Source organism: Argopecten irradians, chromosome 15, assembly GCF_041381155.1.
Source record: "Argopecten irradians isolate NY chromosome 15, Ai_NY, whole genome shotgun sequence".
NCBI classification, from domain to species: domain Eukaryota; kingdom Metazoa; phylum Mollusca; class Bivalvia; order Pectinida; family Pectinidae; genus Argopecten; species Argopecten irradians.
Window position 1 is genome coordinate 29,207,413 of NC_091148.1, and position 27,964 is coordinate 29,235,376.

A 27,964-nucleotide genomic window follows, 5' to 3' on the forward strand; every position below is an offset into this window, starting at 1 on the left:
TGAATTAAACATGTCAGGGGGAGCCAAATACATAAATTTATACGTGACACAAAGCTAAGTAACATACAGCATATGTAATACATTGGATATAAGTGATTTCCAGTTTGATCATACACTCTCAATTTTTGTTTGAATGTTTCTCCATTATCTCTGTACGATTAATACCATAATACCACTGAGATGTTTTTTGTATGTTTTTTTGTTTGTTTTTTTTTTTTCATAAGGATTACTTCAAAATTACTAATAAAATTCGCATAATTCTAAACTCAAAGTCAGGTGACCAGATATATAGTTTGAAATTAAACGGTTTCATTGCTACACACTCTTTACCACGGGGATATACACCATGTACATGTACTGTGATCGAAGCCTTTCTTTTGTGTCTTATGCTATAAATTATCAAATAATACTAACATGGAATTCAAATATGATTATTGACAATAAAGATATAATCAAGTTTTGATGATCTACATGTACTTACAGATAAAATGTATTTCATTATTAAAACTACCACATTCAGTTTGTTATTTTGCAAGATTAAATAAGTATTTGGCATTAATGTATCTAAATCTAAAATGAAATCCTTGGATATATAAATGAGTTTCCCGACAAAATTAAACTTAAAATCTAAAACAATATAATATGTAAAAGTGATGAGATTTACAGTTGTAAGCATGAAGCAACATAAATGTTAATCTATCAGAAGTGTTAGGCCTGCAAATAATTGAACCACTGAAGGTTTGTAACATGACCCATGTAATCTGGTAACTCTTCCCTCTCAAACCACACAGTTACATAATCCCATTCTTATCACTCTCTTCGCTGTAATTATGCTCTATAATTACAAAATAAATCATTAAAACAGCACATATTAGTGGGGCTACTTCAAATGCAAAACAGGTCTTAAAACACCCAAATGTATTAGGTAAAACTTATTTTCTTTATAAAATGTCACTAAATAAATCAATTTGAAATCATATCAAGCGTTACAGACGAGGATTGGATTATATATGAATGTCGACACCGTTAGATTCGTGATTAATGATCCAAAATATGCATATTCAATATCATTATGTAATGTTACTAAAAATAGACCTTGCCATATTATAACCTTTAAACGACAAATTTACCGGTCCACAATTTTTCTGAAATTTTCACTACATTTTTTATAGGCAATGAGCCAACTTTTTGAAAAAAATATTTTTGGTGCACTCAAACTAGAAGTGGGTGAATCACCATTCTTAATAATTGACATTGCCGAAAATAACACGCGACGTTTTCTGTCTTACTAATGTAGCCAAAATGATATTTTATATATTTTGCCTACATACATAAATGTATTTGTGATCATAATTTGTAATTATTTATACACTTCAGAAAATGATACAGATTGACGACATAAAACATTATTTTGATACATTTTTGGATCAAAAAAGGAACCCTGTCTTACACTTCTACGGGATAACTTTAATTTAGTCACAGCACAGGCCCCTGTGACCTTTTGAATGTTTTAAACATATTTTAAGGGTTTGCATTAATGTTTACAACATTTGCATACAACATTTAATTTTAATAAAATTGGTTCGTGGGCAAATTTCCATTGTTCGTGAAAGAGGTCCTTTCGTAATTTGCATCTTTTATACTAAAACCAGTCAAGTTTGTGAAAAAAAATGTGAAAATTTTACCGAGGAAATAGTAATTTTGTTGACGCCGTGACGTCACGAGGCTGTATTGCTTGGGTAGCAATGCAATTGCCATAGACATACACCCGACATCATATTAAGGGGAGGTAACTCGTAGAATCAAATACCGGAAATGAAATAGCAAAACCGAAAGTGGAAAAACACCAGGAAACAACAATAGTCTAGATTGGCGAACTGTTTTTAATTCATGCTGTAAGCTTGCATATTTGGATAAGAAAAGACTGAAAAGCACATTAGGAGTTGATTTGAAGGTAACGTTGAAGATGTCATGGCTACATATAATTGGTGCTCGTTATTTTTGTCAGTATAACTGTCAGTCTGTTTTCGTTTTGTATTTGTCGTGTTGACTTTGACACAACTCTCGATGATTTAACACATATGGAAAAATAGTGAGTGTTATGTCTGTATTTGTATTTTTGTATGTCGTCAGTTGTAGATTATGGTTTATGTAACGACGGGATAATTCGTCCGATCCACCTGGTTTTGATGGCTCAACTTTCGTTTTGAATGCCTCTACTGACTTGGTGCAGGTTGCAGGCACAACCATGCATATGAGTAACAGTTGCCTCTTTGTAGTAATCAATAAGTTATACTAATAACAATTTATAATAATAATAAATTGAGGAATTGTGTGAAAAGAAAACGCATAATGTTGTTGGGTGCATTTTTCTTACACAAAGTTCCTCATTTGGGTAACTTATTGATTACTCAAACAGGTAACTGCATGTTACTCAAATGGGTAACTGTTACCCATATGCAGGGTTGTGCCAAACCTATTAGTGCTGACTATCCTCTCATCCAGTCAGCTCAAGCCTATCTATCTATGTATATCTATATATGATACATTGTAGAACCGGTTTCCCGTTTTAACACAACAATAGAGGGAGGATATTGTTGTATTTCATGATTTTGTGTGTGTTGTTTTTCACTTGGTTGGTGACTGGGTTTATGATGACACAGCTACATGTAGTACAGATTATCTTTTGCTTTTACATTTTTTAGCATATGTAGCAGGTTTTAATTGTACATGGTGATACAGTTGCCTTCTATTTGTGCTAGTGGGAATACACCAATCCAAGTGTAAGTTATATGAGATTGAGAGGCTTCATTGGAAAGAGAACCTGGATTGGTCTAACTGTTCAGGGACGAAAACAAATTGAAAGGGAGAGTAGTGTAGCAGGTTTTAATTATACATAGTGATACGGTCTTCATCTAGCTTTGTGCTATGGGGAATTTCCCTTAAGCTCAGTCGGTAGAGCAACAGACCAGGAAGTCCAGGGTTGCATGTACAAATCATGGTCAGACCATGAAGCAAAGTTGTAGTCTACAATGTTGAATTTCTTTTCACATTTTTACAGTGTTATATTATAAATTGTTAAGAGATTTCTGCAGGAATATTTCCATAAAAATATTCAGCAAAAGCACACAACTGTTACTGAAGTGTTTCTAGTTTTGAATTGAAGAAAAGTTGAGCATTTTCTGTCTGATTCCAAAGTTGTTTTGCCACTACTGTATACTGTGCTGTATTGTGTCAATAGTCAGATGACTATGAAAGGCCCATCGAGCATCTTGCTTTGAAGGTGATTTATTGGAGATAACTTTAGACTGGAATGTAAATATTGGCAAGAATATCTTTTTTCTGTTAGATCAAAATAGCAAAACTGTAACATGTGATTGGCACTAAAATTCAGATTGCTTAGGCTAGTGTGATGGTCATGTTGTAAATAAGTTATTACTTAGTTGATTAGTTCTGCTGTATTGATGTTTACAGCTATGTACGTTCTACTGTTTTGATGTTTACAGCTATGTACGTTCTACTGTTTTGATGTTTACAGCTACAGAAGTTTTACTGTTTTGATGTTTACAGCTACAGAAGTTTTACTGTGTTGATGTTTACAGGTTTGTAAGTTCAACTGTGTTGATGTTTACAGGTTTGGAAGTTCTACTATAATGATGTTTACAGCTATGTTAGTTGTACTGTGTTGATGCTTACAGCTATGTAAGTTGTAGTGTTGATGTTTTCAGGTTTATAAATTCTACTGTGTTGATGTTTACAGGTTTGTAAGTTCTACTGTTTTGATGTTTACAAGTTTGTAATTTCTACTGTGTTGATGTTTACAGCTATAGAAGTTTTACTGTGTTGATGTTTACAGGTTTGTAAGTTGTAGTGTTGATGTTTTCGGGTTTATAAATTCTACTGTGTTGATGCTTACAGGTTTATAAATTCTACTGTGTTGATGTTTACAGGTTTGTAAGTTCTACTGTGTTGATGTTTACAGGTTTGTAATTTCTACTGCGTTGATGTTTACAGCTATAGAAGTTTTACTGTGTTGATGTATACAGGTGTATAAATTCTACTGTGTTGATGTTTACAGGTTTGTAAGTTCTACTGTGTTGATGTTTACAGGTATATAAATTCTACTGTGTTGATGTTTACAGGTTTATAAATTCTACTGTGTTGATGTTTACAGGTTTGTAAGTTCTACTGTGTTGATGTTTACAGGTTTGTAAGTTCTACTGTGTTGATGTATACAGGTGTATAAATTATACTGTGTTGATGTTTACAGGTTTGTAAGTTCTACTGTGTTGATGTTTACCAGTTTGTAAGTTCTACTGTGTTGATGTTTACCAGTTTGTAAGTTCTACTGTGTTGTAGTGGTGGGTCGATCATCAGATATAATCGATTTACGACTTGTTAGAGCCTTCCGATGTCGATGATCGGTTCTGGTTTCCCGTAACCGATTAATCGGATAAAGTTCTAAGTCTGGCATTTTTCCTTATTTTTTCTTTTTTTCTTTTGTTAAGTTTGTTTGTTTCTGTTATTTGTTGTTTTCACCAAGTTTATTTTGATGGCAAGTGATGCCTATTGCTATTAGATTGTTAATAAATTAAATTGACCTTTACAACTGATTGTATTTGTGTTACTTCACTTACTTGAGGATTTGTGACAACTCTCTACACTAGTTGGAACCCCAAGGTTATTTAATGCTAAAAGTACCTGGTAAATGAACATGCATCACAACACTCACCATGCTTTCATGTTATGTTACAAAAGCCAGAGGGTGACTATACATAATTAAGAACCAATGGGTAATAGAAAGCAGTAAATTACTACATGTGCAATATTGATATATCAGTTTATTAGATATCTATGTATATATACATGTGCAACACCAAGTTCACCAGCATAATTAGTAATTTCCAGTAAAAAAGTATGCACAAAAAAGAAATAGTTCAGAACCGATTATAGTTGGAAAAGTCACATCGGAAGCACAAACCGATTTCAACCGTGATCGATTACAGTTTTCAACCGAGTTTATACATTCACTACTGTGTTGATGTTTACAGATTTATAAATTCTACTGTGTTGATGTTTACAGGTTTGTAAGTTCTACTGTGTTGATGTTTACAGGTTTGTAAGTTCTACTGTGTTGATGTTTACAGGTTTATAAATTCTACTGTGTTGATGTTTACAGGTTTATAAATTCTACTGTGTTGATGTTTACAGGTTTGTAAGTTCTACTGTGTTGATGTTTACAGGTTTATAAATTCTACTGTGTTGATGTTTACAGGTTTGTAAGTTTTACTGTGTTGATGTTTACAGGTTTATAAATTCTACTTTGTTGATGTTTACAGGTTTATAAATTATACTGTGTTGATGTTTACAGGTTTGTAAGTTCTACTGTGTTGATGTTTACAGGTTTGTAATTTCTACTGTGTTGATGTTTACAGCTATAGAAGTTTTACTGTGTTGATGTTTACAGGTTTATAAATTCTACCGTGTTGATGTTTACCGGTTTGTAAGTTCTTCTTTGTTGATGTTTACTGCTATGTAAAATCTACTGTATTGATGTTTACAGCTATAGATGTAAGTTCTACTGTATTGATGTTTACAGGTTTGTGAAAAATTCTACTGTGTTGATGTTTACAGGTTTGTAATTATATAAGTTGTTAACAGGTTTGTAAGTTCCACTTTGTTGATGTTTACAGCTATGTAATTTCTACTGTATTGATGTTTACAGGTTTGTAACTTTTCCTCTTTTGATTTTTACAGGTATGTACTAAAAATAAAATGGGAAACAGAGAGTCTAGGCAAGACCAAAACAGCAAAAAAATTGACGTCCATCTTTTCTCGGAAGACCTTTTATCAAACCATGTTGATGGCATTGCTAGCTTTACGGACAAGAACTGGTCGACAGAATCGTTTAGTTGTCGTCTGCTGGCGAAACATGGAGGAAATCACTATAACTCTGATCATCAGGCTATTAGACTTGATAACAAGGACTGTGAGGCCGGTAACGTGTTTGTCGGGGCGGGAGGCATGCTACCCTGTGATAAAGTACTGTTCTGTGTCGCAGCCGAGAACGAATTAACAGAAGAGAGGGACAATTTTGACCACAGTGAGGTTACCATGGTTACCAACATGCTGGACAAAGCGTCGAGTGAAGAGTTTTATTCATTGGCTATTCTGATTGGTGGAAGTAAGTCATATGACCATGATTATAACAACTGCAGTTTGAACAATCAAGCACACTACGCAATCTAACTTTGTAATATGTAAATAGAGAATTCCTCAAAGTGTAACCATGGCAACATCAACTTAGAGTTAAAAGGGTTGGTCTATAACTATCCTTGGGAATTAATCGTTGTCATTTATATTTATATTACATAAAAATCTGTCTATATGAATGTTAAAAATCATTTGGTAGCATTAGAGAAAACTTCAGTCCTTGGGGTAGAGAATTGAAATGTCGATGTTGGGTTGTTAATGTGATATACACACTTTAATAATGTACTGACATAAAGTCGGTCCTTATCTTACCTCATATTCCTAGATTGAGCGTTGTTGTTATTAGGTACTTTTAACATAGTTTCAATGAATAGGTACCAGTTACCAAATCTTCTGTATATTGATTCCAGGTGACGCCAGCCCCCATCCTTCCTGCCTTATTCCGTTACTCTACTGTAAATTCCTCATGCTGTCAACGAGTCTACAGGAGCTACACTTAATTTCACTGGACGAATCGTTGATTGACGTGATGCAGACAGTTCTGAGAGAATCCCATGAAATGTATGTTAAAAAAGCAATGCTGTCAACTGGTCAGGAGCAGAGGAACACTTCTCCGCATGACGAGGAAACATCTTCTGCCACTTCAGTACAAAAAACCCAAAATGTAGAAAGCGCATCAGCTTCTAATGTAACTAATGTTTTTCAGGATGAGGCTAAATCGGCTGTGACAAATAAGAACCATAAGCCAAGTGAGACTGTTGATGGGAGGGAGAGCGAGAATGAAGACTTTGAAAACAACATACCGGTAGCAGGTGTACAGGACCTGAACATTCAGGAGGAGAGTGGTGGTCCCAGTGTTCACGAGGATGACACTGTCGTAGGGGCTGTAGGCGGGTCGGATCCACCAGTGTTTAAACAGCAGTTGTATGACGACGACGAGGAAGAGGAGGAAGAAGGTTTTACATTCCATAAGATAATGATTAAACGAGGAGAATCAAACAAAAGCACAGGTAGTGTTGTAGAGGAACAATTGGACTTTGAGAATAACTTTGATGTTAACAAAACGGAGCGGTCGACTTCCCAAGTTAACGAACGGTCTCCTGAAAAAGGGTTTGTTTGTTCTATATGTTGTGAGGAAAAAGGACCGCTGGCACAAACCAAGCTGGATAAATGTGGACACATATTCTGTAAGGAATGTATACAAAAACATCTTCAAGTTCACGGGACGTGCGCTGTGTGTAAGTGTCGTTATTCTGACCCTGAGGGGAATCAGCCCGACGGTATCATGTCCTACTTCAAGACCAGGGAAAGTGTGGCGGGGTACGAGAGTTGTGGAACCATTGTTATAGAATACGACATTCCAGACGGTATACAGACGGTAAGTGGTCATTGTTATAGAATACGACATTCCAGACGGTATACAGACGGTAAGTGGTCATTGTTATAGAATACGACATTCCAGACGGTATACAGACGGTAAGTGGTCATTGTTATAGAATACGACATTCCAGACGGTATACAGACGGTAAGTGGTCATTGTTATAGAATACGACATTCCAGACGGTATACAGACGGTAAGTGGTCATTGTTATAGAATACGACATTCCAGACGGTATACAGACGGTAAGTGGTCATTGTTATAGAATACGACATTCCAGACGGTATACAGACGGTAAGTGGTCATTGTTATAGAATACGACATTCCAGACGGTATACAGACGGTAAGTGGTCATTGTTATAGAATACGACATTCCAGACGGTATACAGACGGTAAGTGGTCATTGTTATAGAATACGACATTCCAGACGGTATACAAACGGTAAGTGGTCATTGTTATAGAATACGACATTCCAGACGGTATACAGACGGTAAGTGGTCATTGTTATAGAATACGACATTCCAGACGGTATACAGACGGTAAGTGGTCATTGTTATAGAATACAACATTCCAGACGGTATACAGACGGTAAGTGGTCATTGTTATAGAATACGACATTCCAGACGGTATACAGACGGTAAGTGGTCATTGTTATAGAATACGACATTCCAGACGGTATACAGACGGTAAGTGGTCATTGTTATAGAATACGACATTCCAGACGGTATACAGACGGTAAGTGGTCATTGTTATGGAATACGACATTCCAGACGGTATACAGACGGTAAGTGGTCATTGTTATAGAATACGACATTCCAGACGGTATACAGACGGTAAGTGGTCATTGTTATAGAATACGACATTCCAGACGGTATACAACGGTAAGTGGTCATTGTTATAGAATACGACATTCCAGACGGTATACAGACGGTAAGTGGTCATTGTTATAGAATACGACATTCCAGAGGTATACAGACGGTAAGTGGTCATTGTTATAGAATACGACATTCCAGACGGTATACAGACGGTAAGTGGTCATTGTTATAGAATACGACATTCCAGACGGTATACAGACGGTAAGTGGTCATTGTTATAGAATACGACATTCCAGACGGTATACAGACGGTAAGTGGTCATTGTTATAGAATACGACATTCCAGACGGTATACAGACGGTAAGTGGTCATTGTTATAGAATACAACATTCCAGACGGTATACAGACGGTAAGTGGTCATTGTTATAGAATACAACATTCCAGACGGTATACAGACTGTAAGTGGTCATTGTTATAGAATACGACATTCCAGACGGTATACAGACTGTAAGTGGTCGGTATACAGACGGTAAGTGGTCATTGTTATAGAATACGACATTCCAGACGGTATACAGACGGTAAGTGGTCATTGTTATAGAATACAACATTCCAGACGGTATACAGACGGTAAGTGGTCATTGTTATAGAATACGACATTCCAGACGGTATACAGACGGTAAGTGGTCATTGTTATAGAATACGACATTCCAGACGGTATACAGACGGTAAGTGGTCATTGTTATAGAATACGACATTCCAGACGGTATACAGACGGTAAGTGGTCATTGTTATAGAATACAACATTCCAGACGGTATACAGACGGTAAGTGGTCATTGTTATAGAATACGACATTCCAGACGGTATACAGACTGTAAGTGGTCATTGTTATAGAATACGACATTCCAGATGGTATACAGACTGTAAGTGGTCGGTATACAGACGGTAAGTGGTCATTGTTATAGAATACGACATTCCAGACGGTATACAGACGGTAAGTGGTCATTGTTATAGAATACAACATTCCAGACGGTATACAGACGGTAAGTGGTCATTGTTATAGAATACGACATTCCAGACGGTATACAGACGGTAAGTGGTCATTGTTATAGAATACGACATTCCAGACAGTATACAGACGGTAAGTGGTCATTGTTATAGAATACGACATTCCAGATGGTATACAGACGGTAAGTGGTCATTGTTATAGAATACAACATTCCAGACGGTATACAGACGGTAAGTGGTCATTGTTATAGAATACGACATTCCAGACGGTATACAGACGGTAAGTGGTCGGTATACAAACGGTAAGTGGTCATTGTTATAGAATACGACATTCCAGACGGTATACAGACGGTAAGTGGTCATTGTTATAGAATACGACATTCCAGACGGTATACAGACGGTAAGTGGTCATTGTTATAGAATACGACATTCCAGACGGTATACAGACGGTAAGTGGTCATTGTTATAGAATACGACATTCCAGACGGTATACAGACGGTAAGTGGTCATTGTTATAGAATACGACATTCCAGATGGTATATATACAAACTGTAAGTGGTCATTGTTATAGAATACGACATTCCAGATGGTATACAGACGGTAAGTGGTCATTGTTATAGAATACGACATTCCAGATGGTATACAGACGGTAAGTGGTCATTGTTATAGAATACGACATTCCAGATGGTATACAGACGGTAAGTGGTCATTGTTATAGAATACGACATTCCAGACGGTATACAGACGGTAAGTGGTCATTGTTATAGAATACGACATTCCAGACGGTATACAGACGGTAAGTGGTCATTGACATTTACAGACGTAAGTGGTCATTGTTATAGAATACGACATTCCAGATGGTATACAGACGGTAAGTGGTCATTGTTATAGAATACGACATTCCAGACGGTATACAGACGGTAAGTGGTCATTGTTATAGAATACGACATTCCAGATGGTATACAGACGGTAAGTGGTCATTGTTATAGAATACGACATTCCAGACGGTATACAGACGGTAAGTGGTCATTGTTATAGAATACGACATTCCAGACGGTATACAGACGGTAAGTGGTCATTGTTATAGAATACGACATTCCAGATGGTATACAGACGGTAAGTGGTCATTGTTATAGAATACGACATTCCAGACGGTATACAGACGGTAAGTGGTCATTGTTATAGAATACGACATTCCAGATGGTATACAGACGGTAAGTGGTCATTGTTATAGAATACGACATTCCAGATGGTATACAGACGGTAAGTGGTCATTGTTATAGAATACGACATTCCAGACGGTATACAGACGGTAAGTGGTCATTGTTATAGAATACAACATTCCAGACGGTATACAGATGGTAACGGTATACAGACGGTAAGTGGTCATTGTTATAGAATACGACATTCCAGATGGTATACAGACGGTAAGTGGTCATTGTTATAGAATACGACATTCCAGACGGTATACAGACTGTAAGTGGTCATTGTTATAGAATACAACATTCCAGACGGTATACAGACTGTAAGTGGTCATTGTTATAGAATACGACATTCCAGATGGTATACAGACGGTAAGTGGTCATTGTTATAGAATACGACATTCCAGACGGTATACAGACGGTAAGTGGTCATTGTTATAGAATACGACATTCCAGAGGTATACAGACGGTAAGTGGTCATTGTTATAGAATAGACATTCCAGATGGTATACAGACGGTAAGTGGTCATTGTTATAGAATACGACATTCCAGACGGTATACAGACTGTAAGTGGTCATTGTTATAGAATACGACATTCCAGACGTATACAGACGGTAAGTGGTCATTGTTATAGAATACGACATTCCAGATGGTATACAGACGGTAAGTGGTCATTGTTATAGAATACGACATTCCAGACGGTATACAGACGGTAAGTGGTCATTGTTATAGAATACAACATTCCAGATGGTATACAACGGTAAGTGGTCATTGTTATAGAATACGACATTCCAGACGGTATACAGACGGTAAGTGGTCATTGTTATAGAATACGACATTCCAGACGGTATACAGACGGTAAGTGGTCATTGTTATAGAATACAACATTCCAGACGGTATACAGACGGTAAGTGGTCATTGTTATAGAATACGACATTCCAGACGGTATACAGACGGTAAGTGGTCATTGTTATAGTATAAAAACATTCCAGACGGTATACAGATGGTAAGTGGTCATTGTTATAGAATACAACATTCCAGACGGTATACAGATGGTAAGTGGTCATTGTTTATAGAATACAACATTCCAGACGGTATACAGACGGTAAGTGGTCATTGTTATAGAATACAACATTAACGGATATACAGACTGTAAGTGGTCGGTATACAGGTAGTGTCATTGTTATAGAATACACATTGGACGGTATACAGACGGTAAGTGGTCATTGTTATAGAATACAACATTTCCTGGACGGTATACAGAGGTAAGTGGTCATTGATATAGAATACAACATTCCAGACGGTATACAGACTGTAAGTGGTCATTGTATCAGAGTAATGCATTATTATAGAACAATTATGCAGTATACAGATGTAAGTGGTCATTGTTATAGAATGCGATATACTGGACGATATGCAGACGGTGAGTGGTCATTGTCATAGAATGCGATAAACCGATCGATATGCAGGCTGTAAGTGGTCATTGTTATAGAATGCGATATATACCGAACGATATGCAGACGGTAAGAGGTCATTGATAAAGAATACGATATACTTGACATTCTATAGACAGTAAGTGGTCAACATTCATATAATTTATTATGTAGTTTGTACTAGACAGTAATGATATGATGCTAGGATATTTGTTGTTGTTTTTCTTGTTTTGTAATCAAAAGCTTCTGCGACTTAGACTAAAGACATCATGAACAATAAAGTCAGTCCAAGGGTCCCAAGGGTCAGGATGACCTATAGTCATTGTACTTCCTCCAGTCGTTGCGCACTGTTCGCTGTGTGCCATCCATTACCTTTTCATTCTCTCTTCTTCTCACTAACCAAAAGACACAAAATACTCATATTAGACATGAAGCATGCAGGTCTACCAAATCTATTGAAATGAATTACCTTGAACTTCTTTCCAGGTCAAAGAGGACAAAAAAGGCCAAAATCCTCTTGTAAATAACTAAAAGGTATAGACTTATATTAAGCCTGTGAGATGCTTGGATGAAGGAATCTAAAGTTTGTTCATGCAAATGATCTTGACCTTCATTCAGCTTCTTGTGAATAACTGAGATGGTTAGAGACCTGATAATGAACCTGTGGCATGCTGGCATGAAAGGATACCAAGTTGTTGAATCAACAACCTGTGGCATGCTGGCATGAAAGGATACCAAGTTGTTGAATCAACAACCTGTGACATGCTGGCATGAAAGGATACCAAGTTGTTGAATCAACAACCTGTGGCATGCTGGCATGAAAGGATACCAAGTTGTTGAATCAACAACCTGTGGCATGCTGGCATGAAAGGATACCAAGTTGTTGAATCAACAACCTGTGGCATGCTGGCATGAAAGGATACCAAGTTGTTGAATCAACAACCTGTGGCATGCTGGCATGAAAGGATACCAAGTTGTTGAATCAACAATTGGTTGAATTAATATCCTTGTCCTTCACTCAGGTTTTATCTGTCAAATATAGCAGAAACTAACAACTACTGGAGAGTTTCTAGTATATTATTCTTTAAATGTCGAAGAAAAGATGAACATTTTTCCTAACTTTAATCTATCTGATTCTTTTGTATTGATGCAATTCTTTTGCCTTACTGATACTTTGCCTGTGAATACTCAGATGACCTTTTATGGTCTCTTGTCTGAATGTCTCTTAATGGGAGCCCACTCTAACCCCGGAGTGAGGTAGTACTTACATGATTCTGTTGTTTATCTGAAGGAGTGCCACTCTGACCCCGGAGTGATGTAGTATTTACATGATTCTGTTGTTTATCTGTAGGAGCGCCATTTTAACCCCAGAGTGATGTAGTACTTACATGATTCTGTTGTTTATCTGAAGGAGTGCCACTCTGACCCCAGAGTGATGTAGTATTTACATGATTCTGTTGTTTATCTGTAGAAATGTCTGAATGTCTCTTAATGGGAGCCCACTCTAACCCCGGAGTGAGGTAGTACTTACATGATTCTGTTGTTTCTCTGTAGGAGTGCCACTCTGACCCCGTAGTGATGTAGTATTTACATGATTCTGTTGTTTATCTGTAGGAGCGCCATTTTAACCCCAGAGTGATGTAGTATTTACATGATTCTGTTGTTTATCTGAAGGAGTGCCACTCTGACCCCGGAGTGATGTAGTATTTACATGATTCTGTTACTTATCTGTAGGAGCGCCACTTTGACCCCAGAGTGATGTAGTACTTACATGATTCTGTTGTTTATCTGTAGGAGTGCCACTTTGACCCCAGAGTGATGTAGTATTTACATGATTCTGTTGTTTATCTGAAGGAGTGCCACTCTGACCCCGGAGTGATGTAGTATTTACATGATTCTGTTGTTTATCTGAAGGAGTGCCACTCTGACCCCGGAGTGATGTAGTATTTACATGATTCTATTTACATGATTCTGTTGTTTATCTGTAGGAGCGCCACTCTAACCCCAGAGTGATGTAGTACTTACATGATTCTGTTGTTTATCTGTAGGAGCGCCACCCTGACCCCAGAGTGATGTAGTACTTACATGATTCTGTTGTTTATCTGTAGGAGCGCCACCCTAACCCGGGAGTGAGGTACAAAGGTTTACACCGCTCAGCCTTTCTTCCTGACAATCCTGACGGTAACAGAATTCTTGCTCTACTGATGAAGGCCTTTGATAAGAAACTCATCTTCACGGTGGGGACATCTATCACCACTGGCCGGGAAAACGTCACAACGTGGAATGATATCCACCATAAAACCAACATAACCGGTGGGCCACAGAGGTAGGTATTGCCACAGCGACAACTGGCTGGCCACAAAGGTAGGTGCTACTTTGGTGACAACCGGCAGGCCATAGAGGTAGGTATTGCCACGGAAACAACCGGTGGGCCACAAAGGTTGGTGCTACTAGGGCGTACCACATTAGTAGATGTTACGACGGCGACAACTGGCGAGCCACAAAGGGAGGTGCTTCTTGGGCACATCACAATGGTAGGTGATACTATGGCTTCAACTGGCAGGCTACAAAAGTAGGTGTAACGACGCTGACAACTGGCATGCCACAGAGGTAGGTGTTATGACGGCGACAACCGGCAGGCCACAGAGGTAGGTGTTATGATGGCAACAACCCGCGGGCCACAAATATAGGTGAAACAACAATGACAACCGGCTGGCCACGGAGGTAGGTGTTACCATGTCAACAACGGGCGGGCCACAGAGATAGGTATTACGACAGCAACAATCAGCAGGCCACAAAGGTAGGTGTTACAACGGCGACAACCGATGGGCCACAGAGGTAGATATTACAGAGGCAGGCCACAGTGTTAGGAATTACGGCGGCGCCAACCAGAGAGCCACAAAGGAAGGTATTATGGCTGCATGCCACACACGTAGGTATTACGGCGGTGACAACTGGCGAGCCATAAAGGAAGGTATTCCGGCTGCAGGCCACACAGGCAGGTATTACCATGCCGACAACTTGAGGACCATCAACATAGGTGTTATGAAGGTAAGTGTTATAACAGCAACAACTGGCGACAACCGATGGGCTACAAAGGTAGGTGTTACGACAGCGACAACCACAGACGTAGATGTTATGACGGCGACAAAAGGCGGGCCACTAAAGTATACTGCGACGGCGACAACTGGCGGACCATTAAAGGTAGGTATTGAGGTGGCGTCAACCCATTGGCCATAAAAGATAGGTATAACGGTGGCGAGTGACAGAGGTAGGTATTACCGTGGCAAGCCACAAATGCAGGTGCTACGGCGGCAACAACCGGCGGGCCACAAAGGTAATTATTGCGACGGCAACATCTGGCGGGCCACAAAGGTAATTATTGCGACGGTGACAACCGACGGGCTACAAAGGTAGGTATTGCGGCGGTGACAACCGGTTGGCTACAAAGATAGATATTATGGCGGCGAGCCACACGGAAAGCAGCAAAGGTTAGTATTACCGCAGCGACAACTAGTGTAAGTATTATGGGGCCGACAACCGTCGGGCCACAAAGATAGGTATTACGGTGCCACAGAGGTAGATGTCATGACGGTGACAAAAGGTGGGCCACAAAAGTATGTACTACGACGGCGACAACTGGCGGACCATTAAATGTAGGTTTTACGGTGGCGACAACTGGTTGGCCATAAAAGATATGCATAAAGATGGTGAGCCACAAAGGTAGGTAATACAACGACAAGCCACAAAGGTAGGTAATACGGCGGCGAGCCACAAAGGTAGGTAATACAACGGCAATCCACAAAGGTAGGTAATACGGTGGCGAGCCACAAAAGTAAGTATGACGGCAACGACAACAAGCAGGCCACAAAGGTAGGTATTACGGCGGCGACAATTGTCGAGCAACAGAGGTAGGTATTGCGACGGCGATAACCGATGGGCCACAAAGTTAGGTATTACGGAGGCGGGCCACAGAGGTAGTGGTTACGGCGGCGAGCCACAAAGGTAGGTAGTACGGCGGCGGTTCAAAACGTAACCTGACTACAGTATTTTGGTTTTGAGATCCACCTCCTTTTTTTGATGTAATAGCTGCAGCTCAGAACAAAGTTAGTTCCCTGTCTATATAATATTATCCACTCCTCAACCGCTGCATCTGCTGTCACTTTTTCGTCAGACTGGAATTGATGTCCACATTTATTCTTTTTTCAAGTTTAGTAATTTGGATAGGCGATTAGGCAAGTGTATTAATTCATGTTTGTTCCACTGTAGCCACTGTACAGCATCCACTGAAACATTACAAGTGTAACCTATAACAGTTAATTCTCTATACTATGGTTATCATGTTTATGTTGTAGGTTTGGCTACCCAGACCCAACCTACTTAAGACGTGTTTATGATGAGCTGATGGCCAAAGGTATAACGGAGGACTGACACTAGAATAAACACCATCTTACTGTTGATGTGAGTCACTGTCATATCAGATCTGGACCTTGCAGTGTTATATTTCTATTTGTCAGGACTGACACTATATAACCTTACCAACCGAAAAGGAAATTTATGAGATCATGATTCTCCTATAACTCCTGTTGGTATAGTGATATGGTTAACATGTATTGTTACGTCGTTCTGAACGATGTCATGACGTAATGACGCAATGCGTATTTTTAGGTCACCTGAGACGAAGTCTCAAGTGACCTACTGTAATCGCCTTTTGTCCGTCGTCTTGCGTCGTGCGTCGTATGTCCGTAAACAATTTACATTTTTGACTTCATCTCCAAAACTGCTGAAGCAATTTCAATGAAATTTTGCACAAACCTTCTAAGGCATAAGGCCAATCAAAATTGTGAATTATATGGTCCCCACCCCTCAGGGGGCTGTGGGAGGGGCCAAAAGGGGTAAAATTGAGTAAAATTTCAAAAATCTTCTCTACTCACAGATGTGGTAGAATCAAATACTCTTCATAGATAGAAAGGTCTTAAGGTCCTTTACAAAAATTGTGAATTATATAACCCTGGGGTCTCTAGTTTCCCCCTGGGGAGGAGGTTAAGTTTACTATAGTTTATATTGGGGGAAAAAACATTTGTGAGCATTATTTGGTCATTTGTAATAGGAAATGAGTCAAATATTGTCAGAATTATCAGTATGAGATGGCCATTTAATCCTATTAACAAATTTTCTATGACTGACCCCCAGGGGCCTTAGGAGAGGGGTCAAAAGGGGTCAAATAGGCTAAAACTTCAAAAATCTTCTTCTGAAATTCTGGAAATGTTGGAATCAAATTTTTTCATAAATAGAAAGGTCTAAAGGTCTTTTACAAAAAATGTGAAATTATAATATATGACCCTGGGGTCTCACATTTCCCCCTGGGAGGGGGTAAAGTTTACTATAGTTATATAGGAAAAACACATTTATGAGCATTTTTGCTCAATTTTCATTGGAAACGAGTCAAACTTGGTTAGAATTAGAAGCCTGAGATAGTTTTTTAATATCATATCCATATTGGTACAGGCCGACCCCCTGGGGGCAGAGGGGCGGGGCCAAAAAAAGGTCAAATAGGCTAAAACTTCAAAAATATTCTTCTAAAATTCTGGAAATGGTGGAATCAAATACTCTTTATAGATGAAAAGGTCTTAAGGTTTGTTTTATAAAAATTGTAAATTATATGACTCTGGGGTCTCATGTTTCCCCTTGGGGAGGGGGTCAAGTTTACTATAGTTTATATAGGAAAAACACATTAATGAGCATTTTTTGCTCAATTTTCATAGGAAATGAGTCAAACTTGGTTAGAATCATTTGCTGCCTGAGATAGCATTTTAATATCATATCCACATTGGACCCGGCAGACCCCTTAGGGGCAGAGGGGCAGGGCTAAAAAAGGGTCATATAGGCTCAAACTTCAAAAATCTTCTAAAATTCTGGAAATAGAAGAATCAAATAATTATAGATTATAGAAAGGTCTTAAGGTGTTTTATAAAAATTGTGAATTATATGACCTTGGGTTCTCACGTTACCCCCTGGAGAGGGGTCAAGTTTATTTTAGTTTATTTAGGAAAAACATATTTGTGAACATTATTTGCCCAATTTTCATAGGAAACTTGATTAGAATTATTAGCCTAAGATATAGCATTTTAACATCCCTATCCGTCCTCGATGAACCCCTGGGGGACCAGAGGGGCAGGACCAAACAGGGTCAAAATAATTAAAATTTTTAAAAATACCCCTAAGTTCACAGGTTTGATGGAAGCAAATACTCTTCATAATCTAAAATGTCAAATTTATAAATCACTGACCAACTTCAAGGCCCAGCATATAGTGTTTATATGTCTTTAATTTGTTTCATTATATATTCTAACCCAGGTGACCGTTAAGGCCCATGGGCCTCTTGTTTTTATTCGTACTTGAATGCTACCTGAATGCCTGAATGAAAAACTCCAATTGTTCTATGTTATTTGCAAAAATAATTTTAAAATGTTGAATATCCTAAAGATAGACCAGATTGATTAAAATGTTGGAGGTGTACGGATGATTTTAGGTTTATTTCCATGAGCTTTTTTTGTTACCACGAATGGGGTTCTTATGACGTCGGAGGTACTTATGACGTCACAAGAAGAGACTCCACTAACGAGGGCAGCGGAGAATTTGATTTGGTAATAGCTATAACAGTGTGCATTACAGGTTGTCTTAGATATAACTGAAAACGGATAGATATAACTGAAAACGGATATATAAGCATTAAATTGCCTTCTTTTGGGATTTATGGTCCTATATTCTCCTAGTATTGCAGACAAATTGAATAACACGTGTTAATATGCTCAGATATTGTTTGGCTCTATAAAACAATCTTAGACTTATTTAGTTTATGCTTAGCCTATCTACATAACATATTATTATGACATCATTTTATAATCAATTGCCAAACATAGTCTAAACATAGAACCGGTTAAGACTGTTTTGAGAATTAGATATTCGCCTACTATATGGTGAATTATTTTACAAAAATTGTTATGCAATAAGCTAAAAATCAAAAGATCTTAGTTTTAACCCTCTTATATCCAAATTAAGAATCTTTCATTATCTTCATCAAAAGTAACCAATTTCTTCTTACTTTTTATCGACAAGTTGATTAGCCAACTCATGTGGGTTTTATGACTTATTTAAAAGGAATGCATTCGTTATTTTCCACACGTTAGCACACTGTCGTCAGATGGTGAGCTGTTCAATTCGTCTTTCCTTCGACGTCCTCCGACCATCCATTTAACTATTCTTATTAAAAAAAAAGCTTTCGACACAGTGCCACACAGACGGCTAACCAACAAGCTACGCGCGTACAATATCTCGAACCAAATCATTAACTGGATAACATGTTTCCTAACTGGACGTAAACAACACGTCTCAATTAAGGAAACCAATTCCGAATGGACAGAAGTATCATCTGGAATCCCACAGGGGTCAGTTCTTGGTCCACTACTGTTTGTTATATTTGTCAACGATCTACCGGAAATAGTCAACTCTGACATGTACCTGTTTGCGGATGACACCAAGATATTTAAAATAATAAGTAAGCGAGAAGATGAATGTACACTACAGAAGGATATTGTGACAATGGGGACCTGGAGCGATACTTGGCTGTTGAGAATGCATCCTGAAAAATGTAAAACACATGCACATAGGTCGACACCAGCGTATCATGGAAGGGAGCAACAGGGACATATAAATTACTAGGAAACAACCTCATGAAAACGGACAAGGAAAAGGATATTGGAGTAACTATTGATAACGAGCTAACATTTGATAACCATATAAGCGAAAAAGTAAATAAGGCCAATCAGATTTTTGGCCTACTTAGAAGAACTTTCAATTTCATGAACTCTAAATCTTTCATCCCATTATATAAAAGTTTGGTAAGAACACAACTGGATTACGCAAGCTCGGTATGGGCCCCGTTCAAGGTTAAGGACATCGACAGACTAGAAGCTGTTCAACGCAGAGCAACGAAGAGTCTTCCAGGAATGGGCAATCTAACATACCCAGAAAGGCTTAGAATACTGAAGCTCCCAACATTGTCATACCGACGTGCCAGAGGAGATATGATAGAACTTTATAAAATGATAAACGGCATATACGACAAAGAAGCATGTACCTTCATACAACTCTGGAAGGATGTAGCAGAAAGACACAGTAACAGAGGAAACTCGAAAATGCTCTTCCCACAACAAGCCAAAACCCAGCTGCGAAGCAACGCCTTCAAAATTCGAACTGTCAAACTTTGGAACAGTCTACCAGAAAGCGTCGTCTCAGCGCCTAATATCAACACCTTTAAAAATAGATTAGATAAAAACTGGCAAAATCAGGACATAGTATACAACTACAAAGGAAATATCACTGGAAGTGATCCTTAAATTATGTAAATGATGGACCTTGAGTCCGGTGAAGAGGAACTTACACGTTCCTGTACTGGAAATAAATCTTATCTTATCTTATCTTATCTTATTACCGCTAGCGCCATTTCTCAGAAAGTACAGAAGGGATCTTTTTCACATTTCATCCATAGATTCCTCTAGTTGTGCAAACAGGTAACTTCTTGGAATATGATAAATGAAGTGTGTTACCACAATACCTCAAAATGCATATGTAAATTTTTCTGGGTCTTAGGCTCTACTGATAAGCGTTTTAAAACACAAGCTCTATAGGTATGACAGGCAGTGGCAATTTAAGTGAGTAACTGCTAAGAGACTTGCTCTGAAATTTCCCGCGTCATTCAATATTTCAATAGAAAAAGAAGAGAAAAGTGAAGAACATCATTTCCTTTCCTTTAACTGACATAGATCATTCCGTGGTGGACACCAATAACCCTATGGGATTTCTTGATGTTACATCCCTTGTTCATGTATATGAATGTAATGATATACTTACATGACCTGGTTTCCTGGTCGATGGCGTGATTATGAACTTCATATTACCACATTAATGTAAATAAACTATTGTCTTCTTTCTGAATCAGATGGAATAGCACATACATATGTACATATTTTTTTTAAAGATTTGTGTTGGCATCGATCCGAGAATATTTTGGGAATATTTGAATGCTTTGTAGTCCGCATTATGCACAAATAAAATACTTACTGACTTACATTTTTGTATGTTGCTCTTTTATACATGATAACCAAATAATGTATATTATGCATATATCTTTTAATAATCCTCTATATAATTTCTTAATTATACATATTTCGGATGGTTAACATTGTAACTTAAGATTTAAAATGAAAAAAAATGTCATTACAATTGAATCGGAGATGAACTTTATATTTCAAATAAACAATTTAATTTCTTAACACTTAATTTGAAAAAATAAATGGTGGATTTGGGGCCTAAACCATATATAGTCATTTATCAATTGAAAACGTTAAAGATGCTCCATTGCTGACAAATGGTATTTTTTTCAGCAGCAGACGATTAAGTATTTTTCTTCAGTTACAAAAGTTACTTACTTAACACCATTACCAACATTGAAAAGTTTGAGCTTCTGATTTTACTTCAAGTTAAAAATATGAAAAATGATTAATTGCATCCCGAAAAAATTCCGTGGCACTATATCTTATATAGAATGAAGTACTGCTTGCACATGCACCAAAGGCAAAATAAATTATTTTATATTATTTTTCGTGTTAATTAGACATAAATATACACTACTAAACACCAACTATTGTTCAAATGAGGAGTATCATTTATGCTCTGTTGGCGGTGGAGCAACTTTAACAGAAGGTTAGCAGATGTTAAGTTAATAAACATCCCATTGTAATATGTAAAGTCACATGAGATCTATAAACAACTAGAACAAAACGGAACAAATGACGGTAGACCGATGGGTCGTGATGTCCCTTAAACTGTTTATAAATATAGGAAGGGGAATCTAGAAAGCAAAAAGGGTTGCTGAAAACACATGGCTACGAGGATAATTTGAGGAGATTAAGGAATCTGCTGAAATGGAATTAATTCAGTTTTATAAAACTGGGAAAATAGAGATATACGAAAACCTAAATCTGTTACTAGTAAACTCGCACGTAAAATGGGCAAAATGCTGAATGAACATGTCATGATTGTAATCTCACCACTTTGTGATGTTTGTAATCTCACCACTTTGTGATGTTTGTAATCTCACCACTTTGTGATGTTTGTAATCTCACCACTTTGTGATGTTTGTAATCACACCACTTTGTGATGTTTGTAATCTCACCACTTTGTGATGTTTGTAATCTCACCACTTTGTGATGTTTGTAATCTCACCACTTTGTGATGTTTGTAATCTCACCACTTTGTGATGTTTGTAATCTCACCACTTTGTGATGTTTGTAATCACACCACTTTGTGATGTTTGTAATCTCACCACTTTGTGATGTTTGTAATCTCACCACTTTGTGATGTTTGTAATCTCACCACTTTGTGATGTTTGTAATCTCACCACTTTGTGATGTTTGTAATCCACCACTTTGTGATGTTTGTAATCTCACCACTTTGTGATGTTTGTAATCTCACCACTTTGTGATGTTTGTAATCACACCACTTTGTGATGTTTGTAATCTCACCACTTTGTGATGTTTGTAATCTCACCACTTTGTGATGTTTGTAATCTCACCACTATGTGATGTTTGTAATCTCACCAATAATAATAATAATAATAATAATAAAATCTTTTATTTAACCAGGGTTACATATTTAGACAAGTCTAATTTACAATATGGCCCTGCATCAATATATACAGTTATCACAGACAACAGTTTAATACAGACAATACCTTAATTAAAAAGGCATATACATTCATATCAACATGTAAATATGGTTGCATTCTAAAATATTGGTTGAAAGTATAAAACTAAAATTGTGAAAATACATCCTTTAAATATTTTTGTTTAAAAACAGCAACACTGGGAGCATTTCTAATATCATTATTCAATCCATTTAGTAAATTGGAACAAGTGTAAACAAATGAATGCTTAAAATAACTTGTTCTAGCATTAGGAATCTAAAACTTATTTGAAATTGAAGATCTTGTATTTCTCATACTAACATCCTTCATTTAGGTAAACATGTTACTGAAGACACTAGGAGTATCCCCATGTAAAATTTTGTAAGCAAGAACAGCTTTCCTAAAAATAAAATAGTTTTCTATTGGCAGCCACTTCAACTGAGTAAAAAGTACTTTGGATGGTGTTAAAATATCTCTAAACAGAACAGTAAAACTCTTGCTGCTCTTTTTTGTAGCTTGCACAATTTATGAATATAAGATTTGTTACTGGCCTCACTCCAAACAACAGAGCAATATATGAATTGTGGAAAAACTATACTTTGGTAGACTTTTTTCAGAACATCATTTGACATAAATGGCCTTAGCCTTTTCAGAACACCAATCTTTTTTGAGACTTTCTTTGATACATAGTCAATATGGTCTTTCCATGAAAGACAACGGTCAACAAAAACTCCAAGGAGTTTTGCACAATGTACAGATTCAATATGAAAATCATTTATATTTAAATTCAACTCTCGGCATTTGGATGACCTCTGTGCTGATCCAATCATCATGCACTGGGTTTTGTTCAAATTCAGACTGAGTTTGTTTTCTCTCATCCACTTGATTGTACAATGTAAATCATCTTTCATCTGTGCCTCTAAAAGATCTACTGACTTATTTCTCACACTTTGTGAGGCATCATCGGCATACATAATTACAGTAGAATGTTTAAGACATTTAGGATAATCATTTATATTCAAAATAAACAGCAGTGGCCCAAGTATTGAACCCTGTGGTACTTCAATATCTATAGGTTTAAAATCAGACATGACATCCTTATAGCTTACTGCTTGTGATATGTTTGTCAGGTAAGACTCAAAGAACCTTAATGAAAGAGGTGATACAGCATATGATTTAAGTTTATGTAAAAGAACAGCATGATTAACAGTATCAAAAGCTTTTCGAAGGTCGATAAATACAGCACCAGTTAGAAAACCTTCATCAATATTTTTAATCTGACCACTATGTGATGTTTGTAATCTCACCACTATGTGATGTTTGTAATCACACCACTTTGTGATGTTTGTAATCTCACCACTTTGTGATGTTTGTAATCACACCACTTTGTGATGTTTGTAATCACACCACTTTGTGATGTTTGTAATCACACCACTTTGTGATGTTTGTAATCACACCACTTTGTGATGTTTGTAATCTCACCACTATGTGATGTTTGTAATCACATCACTTTGTGATGTTTGTAATCCACACTTGTGTTTGTAATCTCACCACATTTGTGATGTTTGTAATCTCACCACTTTGTGATGTTTGTAATCTCACCACTTTGTGATGTTTGTAATCACACCACTTTGTGATGTTTGTAATCACACCACTTTGTGATGTTTGTAATCACACCACTTTGTGATGTTTGTAATCTCACCACTATGTGATGTTTGTTATCACACCACTTTGTGATGTTTGTAACACCACTTTGTGATGTTTGTAATCTCACCACTTTGTGATGTTTGTAATCACACCACTTTGTGATGTTTGTAATCTCACCACTTTGTGATGTTTGTAATCTCACCACTTTGTGATGTTTGTTATCACACCACTTTGTGATGTTTGTAATCTCACCACTTTGTGATGTTTGTAATCTCACCACTTTGTGATGTTTGTAATCACACCACTTTGTGATGTTTGTAATCACACCACTTTGTGATGTTTGTAATCTCACCACTTTGTGATGTTTGTAATCTCACCACTATGTGATGTTTGTAATCACACCACTTTGTGATGTTTGTTATCACACCACTTTGTGATGTTTGTAATCACACCACTTTGTGATGTTTGTAATCACACCACTTTGTGATGTTTGTAATCTCACCACTTTGTGATGTTTGTAATCACACCACTTTGTGATGTTTGTAATCTCACCACTTTGTGATGTTTCACACCACTTTGTGATGTTTGTAATCTCACCACTTTGTGATGTTTGTAATCACACCACTTTGTGATGTTTGTAATCTCACCACTTTGTGATGTTTGTAATCTCACCACTTTGTGATGTTTGTAATCTCACCACTATGTGATGTTTGTAATCCACCACTTGTGACCACACTTGTGATGTTTGTATAATCACCACTTTGTGATGTTTGTAATCACACCACTATGTGATGTTTGTAATCACACCACTTTGTGATGTTTGTAATCTCATCACTATGTGATGTTTGTAATCACACCACTATGTGATGTTTGTAATCTCACCACTTTGTGATGTTTGTAATCACACCCACTTTGTGATGTTTGTAATCTCACCACTTTGTGATGTTTGTAATCTCACCACTTTGTGATGTTTGTAATCACACCACTTTGTGATGTTTGTAATCACACCACTTTGTGATGTTTGTAATCTCACCACTTTGTGATGTTTGTAATCTCACCACTATGTGATGTTTGTAATCACACCACTTTGTGATGTTTGTAATCTCACCACTATGTGATGTTTGTAATTTCACCACTTTGTGATGTTTGTAATCTCACCACTTTGTGATGTTTGTAATCTCACCACTTTGTGATGTTTGTTATCACACCACTTTGTGATGTTTGTAATCTCACCACTTTGTGATGTTTGTAATCTCACCACTATGTGATGTTTGTAATCTCACCACTATGTGATGTTTGTAATCTCACCACTTTGTGATGTTTGTAATCTCACCACTTTGTGATGTTTGTAATCTCACCACTTTGTGATGTTTGTAATCTCACCACTTTGTGATGTTTGTAATTTCACCACTTTGTGATGTTTGTAATTTCACCACTATGTGATGTTTGTAATCACACCACTATGTGATGTTTGTAATTTCACCACTATGTGATGTTTGTTATCACACCACTTTGTGATGTTTGTAATTTTACCACTACCATGACAGAATTTCTTACGTCGATTGTTTTCTTAACAATGCTTTTCAAAAACTTGGCGGGATGGACTCTTATAAATTGTAAAACAATTTTAATTAAAAAGGAATATTGTGGAATTAAATATAACAAACATAATGAAGCACCATGTGAGGTATTATTTGCTTTTTTCTTAGTGACTTGTATTAGAAATGTAAGAATCGAGGTACATACGGAGATTTCTGGATACATAACTTCCCCCAATGTTCATCCTCGCGTTGTTCTTTTCATTACCGATATTAGAGTCTTCACCCAAACACATGCCAAAGTGTTTTCGTAACAAAAAATAAAGCAATTCTTTGTATAGTGATCCCAATTAATAATTTAATGATTTGTGTCTTCTTGTAAACCAAAAAATACATCCCATTCATTTTTGTTGAATTATTAGGAATTCTTCTTGTAACCCTAAAAATACAATCCATTAATTTTTGCTGAATTATTAGGAATTCTATTATTTCATTCTTTCATTGTATTTATCTCATCTTGAAAAATATTTATTTATGTTGTTGTTTTATTTTTCCATCATTACAGAAAAATCAATATAATTACAATATCATTCCATCATTACAGAAAAATCAATATAATTACAATATCATTCCATCATTACAGAAAAATCAATATAATTACATGCACTCATGCATATATTTCACAACAAAATTAAGATTCCATAATTTTTGTAATTTATTTTACTCTCATTTACTCACTGTGACATTCTCTCATTCATTCACGCTAGGTTTAAGATAAAACAAAACAGTAGAGGAGATCATAAGAGACATACGTACAGTATATAACATAACTTTAGAACAAAAAAATCATAAAGAGATGTATTTATACGTTGATATAGAAGATATATTTCAGAAAACAAGGACATATAATTAAATTTCATTTGTTTTCATACTAAATCAAACACTCTGATTGGCAAATTCTTTTTCTTCATATACTATGAAGAAAAAATCCGAGAATGGCGCGAAAATCCGACGTTATCATGACGTCACAATATAGACGTCGACGTTGCGTATTGATTCAGAAAAAATAATCCATTGGAAAATCAAAAGAATTGTACGTTTAAACGTACTTTATGTTATCAAGTAGCCTGAAAAAATAATTATAAGCATTGATGTGACTATTTTTTAACTTCATATGGTTATGAAATAAATTTGTTTGCAAACTTTTATGGGAATCCGCGACTTAATCTTCATAATACCTACACTGTAGATACTGTGTGTGAAGCTAAAAAGAATCCAAAAAGATTATATACAAATTGTATTTAAGCAATCATCAAGAATGGATGGTAGATAAAAATAGTATGTTTATTATAAATCTACCTATAATTTATATTAACAAGTACTATCACTCTATTGGTGGTTTATCTACTTATTATGTACATATAACGTTGTCGGTTTTATGTTCATTACTTTAAATTAATTCCCAATGTCGTCGTGGAAAAATGGAAGAAAAAATAATTAGTCACGAAAATAGACGTGTGAACAGTACGTGGTGTGTGTGTGTTTGTGATGACACTGTTCTACATATCACTGATAGCATTAACCTCGATAATGATGTGTTTAGGTTGTAAATAATGAAAACATAGCGATAGTGATGGCACCGGTAATTACGGGTACAGTTGTCCGACTCATGGTGTGTAGACATGCGATTTAACACATCTGATTGGTGGATAATTGTGGTCAACAAATAATGGCAACGTGGATTAACGCGCAATCGCCAACTGGAAACTATAATAAACTATTTCTTTGCCGTTTTAGAACTTAAAATGACATCTTGTTGTTATTATGCGGCAAGGTATTTTCGTGACTTTTTCAACGTTTATAGTAATAGATGGGTAGACATGCGGGGAAAATCCACTGTTATTATATTCCATGAACTATTATAGGTTGTCTTTGTTGGCTGGTTGGTCTTAGCGTCCTATTAACAGCCAGGGCCATTTAATGTAG

The 27,964-nt window shown here is 36.8% G+C and overlaps 2 protein-coding genes across 2 annotated transcripts; both read left to right on the plus strand.

Annotated features, from left to right (window-relative positions):
- Positions 1 to 1,820: 1,820 nt before the first annotated feature.
- LOC138309833 (uncharacterized) lies at positions 1,821 to 19,677 on the plus strand. Its single transcript, XM_069251070.1, has 5 exons — positions 1,821 to 1,954; positions 5,758 to 6,184; positions 6,624 to 7,591; positions 14,155 to 14,372; positions 16,402 to 19,677. Exons 2-5 carry the CDS (start codon positions 5,776 to 5,778, stop codon positions 16,475 to 16,477), a joined length of 1,671 nt encoding a protein of 556 aa, XP_069107171.1. The 5' UTR covers positions 1,821 to 1,954; positions 5,758 to 5,775; the 3' UTR covers positions 16,478 to 19,677.
- Positions 19,678 to 19,779: 102 nt separating this feature from the next.
- LOC138308756 (uncharacterized) lies at positions 19,780 to 20,445 on the plus strand. Its single transcript, XM_069249779.1, has one exon. The coding sequence runs from the start codon at positions 19,780 to 19,782 to the stop codon at positions 20,443 to 20,445; it is 666 nt and encodes a 221-aa protein (XP_069105880.1).
- The last annotated feature ends 7,519 nt before the right edge of the window (positions 20,446 to 27,964 follow it).

Coding starts and splice junctions, on each gene's coding strand:
- LOC138309833 (XM_069251070.1), top strand. CDS start 5,776: ATGGGAAACAGAGAGTCTAGGCAAGACCAAAACAGCAAAAAAATTGAC. Junction 6,185..6,623: donor GGCTATTCTGATTGGTGGAA/GTAAGTCATATG, acceptor TATTGATTCCAG/GTGACGCCAGCCCCCATCCT. Junction 7,592..14,154: donor TTCCAGACGGTATACAGACG/GTAAGTGGTCAT, acceptor GTTTATCTGTAG/GAGCGCCACCCTAACCCGGG.
- LOC138308756 (XM_069249779.1), top strand. CDS start 19,780: ATGAAAACGGACAAGGAAAAGGATATTGGAGTAACTATTGATAACGAG.